The 14,807-nt window shown below is 38.0% G+C and overlaps 1 protein-coding gene across 12 annotated transcripts in view; it reads left to right on the plus strand.

The window, feature by feature from the left end:
• Positions 1 to 14,807, plus strand: part of EVI5 (ecotropic viral integration site 5) — a 232,499-nt gene that overhangs the window by 165,725 nt on the left and 51,967 nt on the right. For 11 of the 12 annotated variants that reach the window (XM_085024007.1, XM_021090208.2, XM_021090209.2 and 8 more), the window contains one exon: positions 6,240 to 6,335. The exons of the other annotated variant lie outside the window; for it this stretch is intronic. In XM_085024007.1, the coding sequence (XP_084880133.1) occupies positions 6,240 to 6,335 (96 nt within the window). The remainder of the gene's footprint in view (positions 1 to 6,239; positions 6,336 to 14,807) is intronic. 12 annotated transcript variants of the gene reach the window in all.

A 14,807-nucleotide genomic window follows, 5' to 3' on the forward strand; every position in this document is an offset into this window, starting at 1 on the left:
TTTGAAAATAAATATTTGGGCAGTTTGCTGATGAAAATAATTGTTTTTTTGAATTTACCTAAGTAACAGACACAGATTCAGAAATTTAAGAACTGGTATTAGACTTTAATTTTTAATTTTTCATTAATACTTCTTTGAAGCATGTTACAGATGCTGATTTTGTTATTATCCTTGTGTCTGAGCTGTATATTGATTCATTTAATCTTTTGTAATGCCTTTTGCGCATTTCAGGAATGACCCAAAGTTAATTTTCAGCATAACATCTATACATTCTGATTAAGTAGGTAAAGTTTACTTTGTCATGTTGGAATAATATAGAAGCAAATCTTTTTCAAGGGAGCTAGTCCTTCAGTTATATAAATATGACTCATTTTCTTTTTGCTTTATATGATTATAGCTTATGATGTGTTATAATTATTAAAGCTCATGTTATTTTTCATTGATGTAAAATTTCAGGATACTCTCTTTAATATTAGTATCATTTTTCCTATATAACTGTATTTGAATGTTCCCATGTAAAAATGAAATAAAGTCTAAGATTCCCTGGTATGAAAATCCTAAGCACTCTGAAACCTAAACATTTTTTCATAAATTTCACACATTTTGCTTCATTTGGAAGCAAAATCTGATTTGAATTGATATACAGCCATTTATAATTTTATTTTTTCTTTTTGGCCACCTTGAGGCACTTGAATTTTTTATACTTCGCTGCTTCGTTGTGTGGAATGTTGATCATACTATTTCATTATAGATGCTGCCTCAGATCCCACTGGATAATGCTAATATGTGGTTTATGCATGTCGTTACTCTTCTAAGGTCTAAAAAGCCTGAAATTCCAAAACACACCTGGCCCTAAGGATTCGGATTTCCTATGTAAATGTAAAATTGAGGGTTATAGAAAGATTTTCTGTTCTTAGTAATGTGTGGGTGTCTCTCGAGGAGAAAAGGTTAGTAATTCATATACGAACTCATAAAATTATATAATAAGTAATATTACGTGAGGAAAGCTGTGGAAAGCATGTTACTGTGATTATAGTATTGTGCACATGTGGAAAAACGATAAGAAGGAAAGAAATCTGCCGTTTATATTTAATGTAAAATTTAATAGCTTGATACTTATGCATTTTTTCATAATGCTTAGATTTTTTTTCCACTAACTATAAATGGAAACCTTGCTCACATCTCCTTTTATCACATTCTCTTCCTGACCCTCCCGCACACCCCTTCGTTGTGTTTTTCCCCAGGTAACTGTGTTTATTACTGAGTTTCTTTTAGACTCAATTAGATATATAATTCTTTCTTTTCCTCTCTTTCTTACATGAAAGTTAGCAGACAGTAATACAGTAATACTTCCTACTTTTGGGGGGGTTTTGTCAGTATGTTTTGTAGAGTTTTCAACATCAGTCCTTGAATATCGGTATCAGTACCTCACCACGTTAGTTTCTAAGGTACGTTGTTTTCCATCGCCTGGATGGATCGTAGGTCCTTACTGATGAGCCCTTGGGTTGTTCCCAGTGCTCTGTGACTGTAAGCAGCGTATAGGGAATAACTCTGTGCAGACGCAGTTTCAGATGTATAGAGGTATATCTATACGTTCCTATGGGATAAATTGCTGTAAACTTGATTGTTTGCTCAACGGTAAATACAGTTGTACTTCTCATAGTCTTTGTCAAGTTACCCCTCTTAGGGCTGTACCATTTTGTACTCTGACCCACAGGGCGTGATAGCACCTGTTTCTTCATCATGTTACTTGCAAATCGTGTAACCAAATCTTCTCATTTTAAATAGATATACTTTATGTTCTAGGACAGTGATTCTCGACTAGGGATGGGAAGAGGTAAGATTATGAGTCTTCAAAGAATGATGGCATCTCCTTACAGATTTGTCAAATATTTGGGTGTCTTCTGTTTGTCACCTGCTCTTGTAGGCTTTGGGAATACTGAGTGGAGAAGGTGGACCTAATGTTTAGTGAGAAAATAAATTAAAAATAGGAAATATCGTGACTCATGATACGAGTGGGAGGTGAGGTGAAGTGGTAGTTGAGATCATGTGCCAGGAGGTGGTGTCAGAACTGGGACCTGAAGAGTAAGAAAGAACCGGCTGTATGAAGAGCAGGGGGAGATCCTTGCATGAAAAGAGTTTTACCCTTAAATGCTCTGCAAAGCCACTGAAAGCTCTTAAATAGGAAAGAAACATGATATATTTTTTGATTTGCTGCATTTGCTTCAGTTTTTTTAAACTTAAATTTTTTAAATGGCTGTACCTGCAGCATATGGAAGTTCCCAGACTGGGGGTCAAATCAGAGCTGCAGCTGAGGCCTACACCACAGCCATGGCAACACTGAATCCAAGCCACATCCATGACCTACACTGTAGCTTGCAGCAACGCCAGATCTTCAACCCACTAAGTGAGGCCAGGGATCAAACCCACATTCTCATGGACACTATGTCGGGTTCTTAACCCACTGAGCCACAACGGGAACTCCTAAGCTTAATTTTGAAATAATTTACCTATAGTAGTACCTAGAGTTTCCATATGCTCTTGAATCAGCTCCTCCTAATTTTAAGCTTTTACATAACCATGAAACATTTACCAATACTAAGAAATGACTTGGCGTAAGGTTATTACTAAACTTCAGGCTTTATTCAGGTTGCCCCATCGTGCTTCATTCTTCTTTGATCTGTGACAATTTTTCAGTGTTTTCTTGTCTTTCCTTACTTGTAACTATTGAAAGGTGCGAGTCAAGTGTTTTGTAGAAATCTCTCAATTTGGGATTGTCTTGACTTTTCTCATGCTTAGACCAGGTTGTGTCTTTTAGGGAAGAATAAAGGGGTGAAGTGTCCTTCTCAGTGTATCATAGCAGGGGGCATATTGTGTCCATATATCTTACCTCTAAGGCTCTTAACTTTGGTCATTGGATCAAGTTTGTGTCTCCACTACCAAGCTTTCCCCCTTCAAATTCTCTTCCTTACAAGCAAGATACTAACTCTAACCGATGGTCCCAGTGGCAAAGAGGCGTTAGGCCACAACTCCTGAAGGAGAGACTATCAGAGAGCTTCTGGACAGATGTTAAGACCCTCCCAATAATTAATATGTATTTGAGGGAACTCTTTGGGTTTATGCAAACATCCGTCAAGTTTCAGCAACTAATTTTAGCATTTATTAGGGGATAATGCGTGTAGCAGTCCATGTAATTTTTTTTTTTGGCCGCCCTGCAGCATATGGAGCTTCCAGGCCAGGGATTAGATCTGAGCCAAAGCCACAAACTAAGCTGCAGCAACGCTGGATCCACTGTGCCAGGCCTGGGATTGAATCCGCGTCCCAGCGCTCACTCGCAAGCCACTGCCGATCCCGCTGCGCCACAGTGGGAGCTCCAATGTAATTATTTTCTAAAGAACACACATGCCACTGTGTGGAGAGGGATTTGATATGAGATCATCATCAGGTAATAGTACAAGGCAGCGTTCCTAGCCTGGGTTCGGGTGTTGGTAATGGAACTGAAGCGGAGTAGATCAATCCAGTATTTTTGTAGACTCGGTGATTGGATTGGAGAAGGGGAAGATTAGGAGAAAATTGATGCCCAATTTTGGTTTTTGGTTTTTTAGTTGATGGATGTAATTTTTTACACAATGTTAAAATTAGTAGAATATAAATGTATTAGTTACCTATTGCTATTTGACAAGTTATCTCTAAAACTTTGTGGTGGCTTAAAATAGCAGTCACCACTAATACCAGAGAGTTTCTGTGGGTCAGGAGCAGCTTAATCAAGTGGCTCTGAGTTAGAGTCTCATGGGGCTGCAGTCATCGAAAGGCTTGGGTACAGCTAAAAGCTAAGGTTTGTGGGTGTAAGGTGGTACCGACTGTTGGCGAAAGATCACTGTCCTCAGGGGGCTTTCTCTTAGCGAAGGGTGCGTACAAATGCGCACATCCTCACGGCGCAGCCTGAGCAGTGCTCTGGCTGAGGTGGCGTGGAAGCCAGTGTGATGGGGGTTAATGTTGGGGGCGCCGTTCAAGCAAAGCTGACCGAGGAATGATTGAGCCGAGGCTTTAAGGGCATGGAGGAGTTGGTCGGGGAAAGGCAGCTGCGAGCTCACTAGGCAGAGAGAGGAGCAGACGTGAGAAGGAACAACAGGTGGCTTAACTGAAAGAAGTTCATTCTTCTAGCGAGAGGGGGAGGGTGTGGTGAGGAAAACTGGTAAGATAGGAATCTGGAACAATAAATGGGGAGCCAGTTATAGAGTATTTTGGCCCCAGTAAAAGGACCTGTTGTAGTATCTCAAGATCTATGGGGTACCATTAAAGTGTTTATAAGAAAGGACTGACAGAGATTTGAATTTTATTCAACGTAAGCACAGCGGCGTGCTGGAGCCGGCTAGCCAAGGCTGGCGAGAGACCGATTGTTAAATTTTCAGGAATTTCGTGACACAGTTGGTAAACAACCATATTGAAAATTAAATTATTCAACACAAATTATGGTGAAACAAAGGTAATATGTACTAAGACGTCATCATTTCCTAATTATTTTTACATTATCCTATGATCTGTGCTTTTGAGATTATTCGTAGCTCTTGTACTGTATGGTGGAAACACCACATAATAGTGCATTACAGCTGTTATATTCATTAATGCTCACGAATGTGAAAAGGGCCATGACGGTAGTATTTACACCACGTAAACTGGACTTGATTTATTGTTTTCTTGATGTCTAGACCAGAGGTTGGCAAACTGTAGCCCATATCCCAAATCTGTGTGGCTGTCTGTTTTTGTAAATAAAGTTTTATTGGAACACAGCCTTTCCCATTCATTTATCTGTTTTCTGTTTTCTTTCACACTCCAGTGGCAGATAGAGTAGTTGAGATAGACTGTATGACCCACAAGTCTAAAATCATTTACAATATGGCCCTTTAAGGAAAAGTTTTTGACTCTTGCTCTAAACCATTAAAGCATCTTAAAGCTTAAAAAGGTACTTTATCTTCAGTCTTTACATTATGAATAGCACAAAAATATTTAAGAAATTTTCTAACAATATTTGATTACTATTAGCTAATAGATAATATGAACAAAAATTAACCAGTGATCATAACAAAACTTCACTTTTTCCTCATTTTCAATGATAGGTGACTTATGGGTACAAGAGTTTGGCAAAAATTAGTGAAAGCATTTTGTGAGAGTATATTGACTACATAGAATTTATAACCATGAGTATTGTGTACCTTATTATCTGTGTTGTGTGCTATACATCTTCTGTTTCAGTCTATATTAAAATATGTAATGTATGTACAAACACATATGTGTACACGCACGTGAACATACTTGCTTGAGAGTTAAACACTTCACAGCACAGCACTGGGTACCGAGAACACACGTTCTGGCATATGTAAATCGACAAGACATTTAAAGTAGTATTTGCTCAAAGTGAAGTACCAGTGTCATATCTAAGATAAAAGGGTATGTATTTTTTGTTTACAAGTTTAATTATTATATTTTTACTAAATTTCGTATTTTAAAAAATTTTGATATTATACTACTGTCAGGTCCTAAATTTCTCCTCTGCTGATCATGCTGCGTATTTTTATACTAAGAGTTAAATTTCAACTGAAGTTAATGAAGGAGCAAAATATTTTTGTATACCCCATTTTCTCTGTCTTTCTTCAAATATTATTACTTCTAGAGCAGAATTATTTGGCATGGATATAGTAGAATACGATTTTAGAGGTTTTCCTTTGTGAAATTTTGAGGTGGTAGAGTTAAATATTACGCTTTTCCTAGGAAGATTAGCATGATGATACAATCCAGTTTCTGTTTTCTCCTTTGTATGGTAAAGTGAATATTCATTAACATTTATTGCCTCAGAAAGGATGTAATTTTTAAAATATTATCTAGCTGACATATTCTTAGTATTCATATTCCCTGTTGATCAGTTGTTCTAGTTATGTGTTTGAAAGTTCTCAGTAATTGTTCTTGGATAAAAAACACAGTTACCAGTAATTTTAATAATTTTAATTAGCTTTTAAAAATTTTGAACAGTGTTTATGTATGAGTGATTTAAAGATGGAATGTTATTCTGTATATTTATTCATTTCATACTGAGTTCAAGATATAATGGCATTTTTTTTCTCTCAGGTAATCTGGGATCTCTGTTATTTGCTAAATGTGAGGCATGTTACAGTGTTTATGTTTTATTAATGGTTTGGTTTACTGTATGGTTTATGTTTGGTTTGGTTTGTTTACCACCCTAGAATAAGGAAGAAGTGATGGCTGTGAGGCTCCGGGAAGCAGATAGCATCGCTGCTGTGGCCGAACTGCAGCAGCACATTGCTGAGCTTGAAATCCAGGTAACACATGTACAAATGATGCGGTTGTTTCCCTTCCTTCTGCACCTGAATGTTGACTTGTGTTCTCACCATGATGACTGTGATTCTTTTTTCAACACTTACTCATTTCCAGGTCGATTTTTTTGTGTGTGTGTGCTAAAATACAAATAACATAAAATTTACAATTTTTAAGTGTACAGCCTGTGACATTAAGTACATTCTCATTGTTGTGCAGCCAGTTTCTAGAACTCTTTGATCTGGCAGAACTCAAACTCTGTGCCCATTAAACAGCTATCCATTCCCTTCTTTCCCCAACTCCTAGAAGCTACTTTCTGTCTCTGCATTTGACTTCCTAAGACCCTCATAAAAGTAAAATCATAGGATATCTGTCTTTCTGTGCCTGTCTTATTTCACTAAGCATAATGTCATCACGGTTCACTCATGTTGTGATATGCTTCAGAATTTCCTCCTTTTTAAGGCTGAGTAATATTCCATAGTATGTACATACTACGTTTTGTTTATCTAGTCATTCGTTGATTGCACCTGCCTTTTGGCTATTGGGAATAATGCTATTGTGAATGAGTGTACAAATAGCCTTCCTTTTTGGGAGGTATATACCCAGAAGCAGAATTGCTGAATCATGTGGTAATTCTCTGTTCAGTTATTTGGAAAAATCGCTATACTGTTTTCCACAGCACTTCACCATTTTACACTCTCACCAGCAATGCCCAGGGGTCCAGGTTTTCCCCGTCTTCACCAAGATTTGTTAACTGTCTGGGGTTTTTTGTTTTGGCGGGGGGTGTTTGGGGTTTTTGGCTGCCCTGTGGGATCAGATCAGAGTTGCAGTTGCAGCCTATTCTGCAGCTGCCGCAACACGAAGTCGTTAACCCAGTGTGCCTGGTCGGAGATCTAACCCGAATCGGAGTGCTTCAGAGACGCCACAGACCCCCTTGCACCACTGCAGGAACTCCCCTGATGCTTAGTAATGTTGAGCATCTTTTCATATGCTTATTTGCCATGTGTATGTCTTCTTTAGGGAAATGGAAGTTCAAATACTCTGCCTAGTTTTTAATTGAGTCACTGTTGAGTTATAGAAATTTCTTGTGTATTCTCAGTCTCAATCCCTTGTCAGATACATAAGCAGGAATTTTTGCAGATATTTCCTCTCATTTTGTTGGCTGCCTTTTTGCTTTGTTGTTGTCTTTTGATGCCTAAGAGTTCTTATTTTTGTAGTCCTGCTAACCTGTTTTTGCTTTTGTTGCCTGTGCTCCAAATCCTTTTTTTGAATGACAGTTTATCATATTTCTATATTGTCAAAGCTGTTTTCAAAAGAAAATTCAGAGCTTTGAAAATGTGTTTTGTCATTTATTATGTTCTACTTGTATAATATAAAGTAGTAACTTCCTAATATGGGCAAGGTATTATGTTTAAAATCTAATATTTTTCAAAGTTTTTTTATAGTTTATTCCAAGCCATCATACAGTTTTGACTGCAACATTTAGAATAGCTTTTTGTCCTTAAATTTCAATTCAAAATTCAGTTACATATTATAGCTTCATCTTTTTTTTTTTTTTTTTTTTTGCCACACCCATGGCATGTGCAAATTCTCAGGCCAGCGATCAAACCTGAGCCCCTGGCCACAGCATTCAGTGACAACACCAAATCCTTAACCGCCAGGCCACCAGGGACCTCCACAGCCTCCTCTTTTGATCTGGTCCAAAGTCATCACAACACAGGATTTGTATAAGTTTGTAGAATGGTGTCCTTTATGTTCTGTTGATGATATTCCCCAGAAAGTAGCACAGATTCAGAAAAACTTAAGACAAGAATGAATTGCAGAATATATTTGTAATCAGCTGTTTAAATCATGCTTTCATATGCCGTGAGGTCTCACGTCCTTCTCCGGGTTCTTGTCTCCCAGCTGTGCAGTCGCTGATACCCTCATTTTGTGACTTGTCTTTTGTTGCTGTTGTTTTTTTTTTTTTTTTTTGTCCTTTTTTTTTTTTTTTTCTGGTCTTTTTGCCATTTCTTGGGCTGCTCCCGCAGCATATGGAGGTTCCCAGGCTAGGGGTTGAATCGAAGCTGTAGCCGCCGGCCTATGCCAGAGCCAGAGCAACGCAGGATCTGAGCCGTGTCTGCAACCTACACCACAGCTCATGGCAACGCCGGATCCTTGACCCACTGAGCAAGGCCAGGGATCAAACCCGCAACCTCATGGTTCCTAGTCGGATTTGTTAACCACTGAGCCACGACGGGAACTCCTGTTGCTGTTGTTTTGAATTTTTTTGTGTCTTTCGATCAGTAGGCCGGTATTTTTAATGGGCAGTAGACAGCTCCTCCTGAGGTTGTAGAAGCACTTCAGATTCAACACGTTTAAAATCAAATGCGTTTCTATTCCATCCCGAATGTTCTTCTTCTTTGGTATCGCAAATCTTGTTCAGTGATATCCTCTCTATCAAATTGTTCAGCTTAGCGGGGACTTCGCTTGTGCTTTTCTCATGTGCCGCCGTACTTAGCAAGGCTGAGTCTGCGAACTTTCAGCTTTGCTCGAGGACGCCACGTTATTTTCACCGAGTGCTCGCAGTGGTGAACATTCCTCCCAGCCTTTCGCCTGCTTACCTCCTCGTGTAGATTTGCCTTCAGATAATTCGTACAGATTAGAGTACTTTGTCCGGCTCTTCAATGTCTTCTAAAGATTAAAGTTGTGAGGAAATAAAAGGTGATTTTATTCATTTCATTCAGAAACTAAAAAAACTTTCATAGGCTTTTCGTTCCCTCATTCCTCTCCGTTAATTCATCTGACCCCATCCCCACTTGGACGTCACAACTTCTCATCCAGCTTCTTTTTCTCCAGCCTAAACTCTTCCACAGAGCCCGCAGAGGTCTCTTTCTAAAACGGAAAAACCTTTATTGTCCGCCTTTTACCTCCCAAATCACATAAAAACTCTTCAGCACAAAATGCTTCTTTTCTTTATTTTCCAAACCTGCATTTCTAGCCTCTTAACCATAATCACCCCATCCACCCTCCCGCCCCCTACACACACACACTCTTTACACATTTTTTAACTTCTTTTAAAATCCTTACCATTCTGCGTGCATTTAAACCTTCAGAAATTGCCGTCGTTCTCTATCCTTTAGTTCTCTGCTTTTGGAGGTTTCCGCTTACGGAGTTCCCCTTGGCCGGCTTGCTCTTAATACGTTTGGTACGTGTGTTTTCCGTAAACGTCTTAATGATTCAGCCTTTATTCATCCATTTATCTGGTATATGCAGGTTAATGCCCGTAAATAGATCTCTTGTTAAAACCTGAAAGTCCTTTTTCAGTTAGAAGAGTGGTACATTGTCAGTTAGTTTTAGTCGTGGAAGGGATCTTTGATCATGTTCAAGTTCCACCAGGGGGAGAACTCAACTTGGTCAAGTATTCTGCACTTCAGATCTCTCCAGACCAGCTCTTCCAATTACTGTTGCTCTACTGTGAATGCAGAGTTTTCCCACAAAGCAAATTCTTTCAAACCCTTCATTCAATGAATCATATGATTATCTAATTGGTTACTGATATCATTAAAGCCTGCTTGTTAAAATGTTTATGAAAATTGTACTTCTGTAAATGTCTCGTTTAGATGAGGAAATACATTAGATGAAGAAATACTTTTTTTTTTTTGGTGCTTGCTTCGGCAGCACGTTTACTGAAACTGGAACAGTACAGAGAAGATCAGCATCGAGATCTGATGCTGGGTTTTGCACAGAGAAGTATATCCAATCTCTGGGATAGACCATGATCGAAAATAATATTTAAAAATATATATATATATTTATGACTGAGTCACTGCTGTACAGCAGAAATTGGCACAACATAGTAAATAAATATACTTCAGTTTAAAAAAAGAAAGACTCATTTTCATGCATACTGTAGCTAAGATTTACGTATGAGGTTGAAGAGTGTTAAATTTATTTGCAAAGATCCTTTAGTCAACTTGAAACTCTCAGGTCTGGTAAAATTCATACCCCCCCACCACCATGTTATTCTGAGATGACTGCATTTGTAATATACTTAATATTCTTTATAATAATGCCTTTTCCCCATCTTTGGAGGAACTGAGGCTTTTTTTTTTTTTTTTTTTTTTTTTTTGTCTTTTGTCTTTTGTCTTTTTTAGGGCCGCAATCACGGCACATGGAGGTTCCCAGTCTAGGGGTTTAATCAGAGCTGAAGCCACCAGCCTACACCACAGTCAACAGCAATGTGATCTGAGCCGCATCTGCGACCCACACCACAGCTCATGGCAATGCCGGATCCCCAACCCACTGAGTGAGGCCAGGAATCGAACCCACGACCCCATGGCTCCTAGTTGGATTCGCCTCCACTGCGCCACCACGGGAACTCCTGGAGGAGCTGTTTTATGTTAGTGTCTCACTGTGAATTTAACCTTAAGTGTAGTAGCTTTCAAGTTTGGCCATTTTCCTGAATTATTTGTAAAGGTTATTGCTGAGGTTTCCTTCTCAAACAGAATGACACTTGTTGATGGATTTTAGTCACCGTCTGCTGTACATCTGTGCTTGTTTGGAGCAGATCACTCTGCTATGGAATTAAGGGGTTGAACTCTAAAGGGCCATTATGTATGTTTTAAAATATCATTTATACCATTTTGACATTTTTTAACAGGTCAGAATTATCATTATGAATTCTAAATACTATATCATGTCACCATTCAAGTCTGTTGTTTCTTATGCTGCTTTGTATTTCTTCAAAGCGAGTATTTCTTGCCAAAAATTATACATGTTTGTCGTCTGCACAAGAATAGAAGCTCCGTAAGAGGAATTTTGCCCATTTTATTCAGTTGCTGTATTCCTCAGTGTTGATGTATGATACTTGATATATAACCAAATATTTATTTAAGGAAGTTAATATAACAATTCACTCATTTGCTGCTTCTACAATAAGTGACTTCTGTTGTGTGTAATTTGAGTATTGAAATTTTTATTTTTTTTATTTTTTATTTTATTTTTTGTCTTTTTAGGGCCGCACCTGTGACATATGGACGTTCCCAGGCTAGGAGTCTAATTGGAGCTACAGCTGCTGGCCTACACCACAGCCACAGCAATGCAGGATCCAAGCCAAGCCACATCTGCAACCTGTACCACAGCTCCCGGCAACGCTGGATCCTTAACCCACTGAGCAAGGCCAGGGATTGAACCCACATCCTCGTGGATCCTAGTTGGATTCTTAACCTGCAGAGCCACAATGGGAACTCCACATATTGAAATTTTTAAATTCAGAGACTATCACTGTATTTACCTGTGCATCAATTTGAATTTTTTTTTTTTTGTCATTAGGGCACTATTTTTTCTTGCTGTCTGCACATATACTCTATAAGTTAACTGAATGTCTCAGGCTAATGGAATTTCTGTTAAGTAGCCTGCAAAAATAAATATGATATACCCTGATCAGAATAAAAAGGATCAGTAAATTTAATTGTTATTGGGAACAAGAGGATTTTAGAATCCTAAATAACTCTGTGGTCATAACTGTTTTCTTATAATACTAGTGATTTTGGATTGGTTGAGAGTATAGATTTTGAAGACAAACCACTTATTAGCAGTCTTGTCTCTGACAAGTTATTTAACCTGATTTTGAATTTACTCATTCAAAACTGAAGATCCTGAAGTTATCGTCTATAGAGTTGGGATTAAATGAGATAGCATATATCAAGTGTTCTCTCTTCCCTAACTAGTTTCCAGAAAATCAGCTCGTCAATGGCCTTATGTAAAAGATCACACTCGGCATTGCAAGGGCTTCCAAAAATTGCAGCCACACTGGAAAGTGCAGAAGGTCTTTTGAGTTCCCTTTAAGATAGCTTTTACCCACCCAAGATAATGAATTTATCACTTTCCAAGAATTAGATACAGCTTCAAATTAAGAGTTTGTTTTTCCTGAAATGTATACTTGGGTGAGTTTGTAGCCATCCATGGTAAGCCATGTTTAGCTTTTTATTTTTACCTACTTACCATGTTTTACCTCACTATCTGTAACTTTAATTCTTTAAAGTATTCATAGCTAGCCCGTCATCAAATACTTAAAACATGCCAGGCAGTGTTGTTAGCCATTTACGTGCATTCATTTATTTACGACTGTCTTTACAACAGTCGTATGACAGTTGTTATTAATATCCCCGTTTTATCGTGAAGAAAACTGAAGCATAAAGATGATTTTAAAATGAGATTTTGTTGTATGTTTGAGAACCCACTCTGTAACTTAAATTCTTTCCAAGATCAAAATGGAATTTTTTTCTTTAGTATTACAAGTACTGTCTTGGTAGTTATATGGATTTTCTTGGCAGATCAACTGCCTTCTATAACTTTGTTACCACTGGTCTGGTCCCCTGTTCTTCACTTAAATCTTTGAGAAGCTTCCCATGGCTTTCAAGAGAAAGTTGCAATTCCACTTGTCCTAAGACCCTTCCCGCCCTGCTTCTCACATGCCCATCCAGCTTCATTTCCTGCTCTTCCCAGCCTATACTTGTATTTGCACCACTATAAACTAGTTAAGAACTCTTCAGATTGGTCATTGAGATTCACTCTTTGCTTGTCTTCTCTCCTCCTTTGACCTTGCTTAGCATTGCAAAGACTAGCCTAAGTTTGACATGCTTGTGATCCACCTTTCCAAATGATGCCAGTCCAGCCAGTTTCTTTGCGTCTGTGTCCTCTAACCCACTCTGTTATAGACCTCTCTGATACCATCTCACAGTATTTTAATCATCCTCATCTAAAAGCCCAACGGAGGACAGATTAAATTATTAATTAATATAAACGGGGTATTGGGTTCAATTCAACAAATATTTATGGAGTACCTATTATGTGCTAGTCACTGTTCCAAACACTTTATAAGAATTAGTGAATAAAACACACCCAAAGTCCCTTTTCTCACCAAGCTTAATGGTAGAGGGAGAAGTAGGATGAACAAAATAAATGAATCCTGTAGTGTGTAATTTAGATGATGAATACATTAGAGAAAATAAGAAAGGGGCCCTTGGAGCAGTGAGGGCAGGGAACCACCGCTATTTTAAATAATGTGGTCAGGAAAGGCTCATTACAGGGGCATTTTTAAACAAATATTTGCAGCAGGTGAGGTGTGCAGATTTGTGGTAAGGATACCCTGCCAAGGGAGTGGTAAGGACAAAGAGCCAAAGCCAGGGTCGTGTCTGAGTCCCTGCGGAGTAAGAGAGGAAGTAAAAGGAAGTGTGAGAAGTAAAACAGGGCAGGTTCCATAGCACCCCCGGCTGCGTTTTGGCCCTTCTTCCTCTGAGTAAGATGGAGAGTCATGGAGGGTTTTGAGCATGAGTTAGATGACATTTAACCTATTAGAAAGATTCGTTCGAACTTGATTCAGGAAAAAAAACTGCTTGTAGGAATTCATAGTATTTAGATGGGAGGAAATGGTTAAAAATTGTTTCTTCCTCCTATTAGTGGAACTTGTACTATTTTCTCTTGATCCAGATTTTATTTATTAGTTAAGGCCTTTATTTTTACACTAATGCTAAATGGAACTCTCTCCACTTTCCAAGTGGTGGAACAAAACACAAGAAAGTTAATTGTTGCTTAGTTGGTTGAGGAAAATAGATGGAAATTGAACCAAGCCTTCTGAGATTTAATCTGGAATTGTATTTGTGTTTTGATTTTTATAAAGATGAACATATTCATGCCATAACCACGTTAAAAGCTTCTATAGGCTGAGCATATCTCTTAGATTAATGCTGCTTTGTTATAAATAATGGAAAGTTTTATATTTAAAACACTTTAGTTCTACTCAAATCCAACTTTTTGTTCTTTTCCTGGTACCTAGTAACATTTACCCACTTTCTTCAGTTTGCCCAACAGATAACCTCTAGGGATGTCTCAGATGGGCAATACCCCAACCACTCTCGGCTTCAAAAACTCCCACTCAGAATTCTGTTCTGACATAAAATGAGGGAGTTGGGTTTAAATCAGTGTGCCCAGATCAGTGTGCAGTTTTGACAGAGATGGAGAGGAAGTGATAAAATCTTTGCCATTTAACTTAAAAATATTTTTTTAATAATGTAAAATTACAATGAATTACTAAATGACGGAGTCTGTCATAAGGTTTTGTGATCAGTTTGTGCTTTCTAATTTCCTGAGCTAATTTGTTAATAGTTTCACAACAGGTGGTTTATATGCCAACTCTTGACTAACAAATTTCTTTTTGAAGGCCTTTTCCCTCTCTTTAAGTACCATGGTTTGTGTTTTAAGCAACTTATTTAAATATTAAAAATTTTTTCATTTTTCTTTAATGACTTTCTCAAATTTTTAAGCATTTTTAAATTAGAAAAATATTCTGTAATCTTATCTAGTCTTGATACTAATTCATCAAAGGAAGTTAGGTATATAGAATGTTTTACTCAGCTTGCTATCAAGTCATTAGGTATTATAAATCCTGTTAAAATTTTTATTTTACTGAGTGCTCAGAGAAGATTTGCAGATCT

This window comes from Sus scrofa, chromosome 4, assembly GCF_054392235.1.
Source record: "Sus scrofa isolate SSC_HxYL_T2T_F1_AM1 chromosome 4, Sscrofa_HxYL_maternal_Yorkshire_Landrace_v2.0, whole genome shotgun sequence".
NCBI lineage: Eukaryota > Metazoa > Chordata > Mammalia > Artiodactyla > Suidae > Sus > Sus scrofa.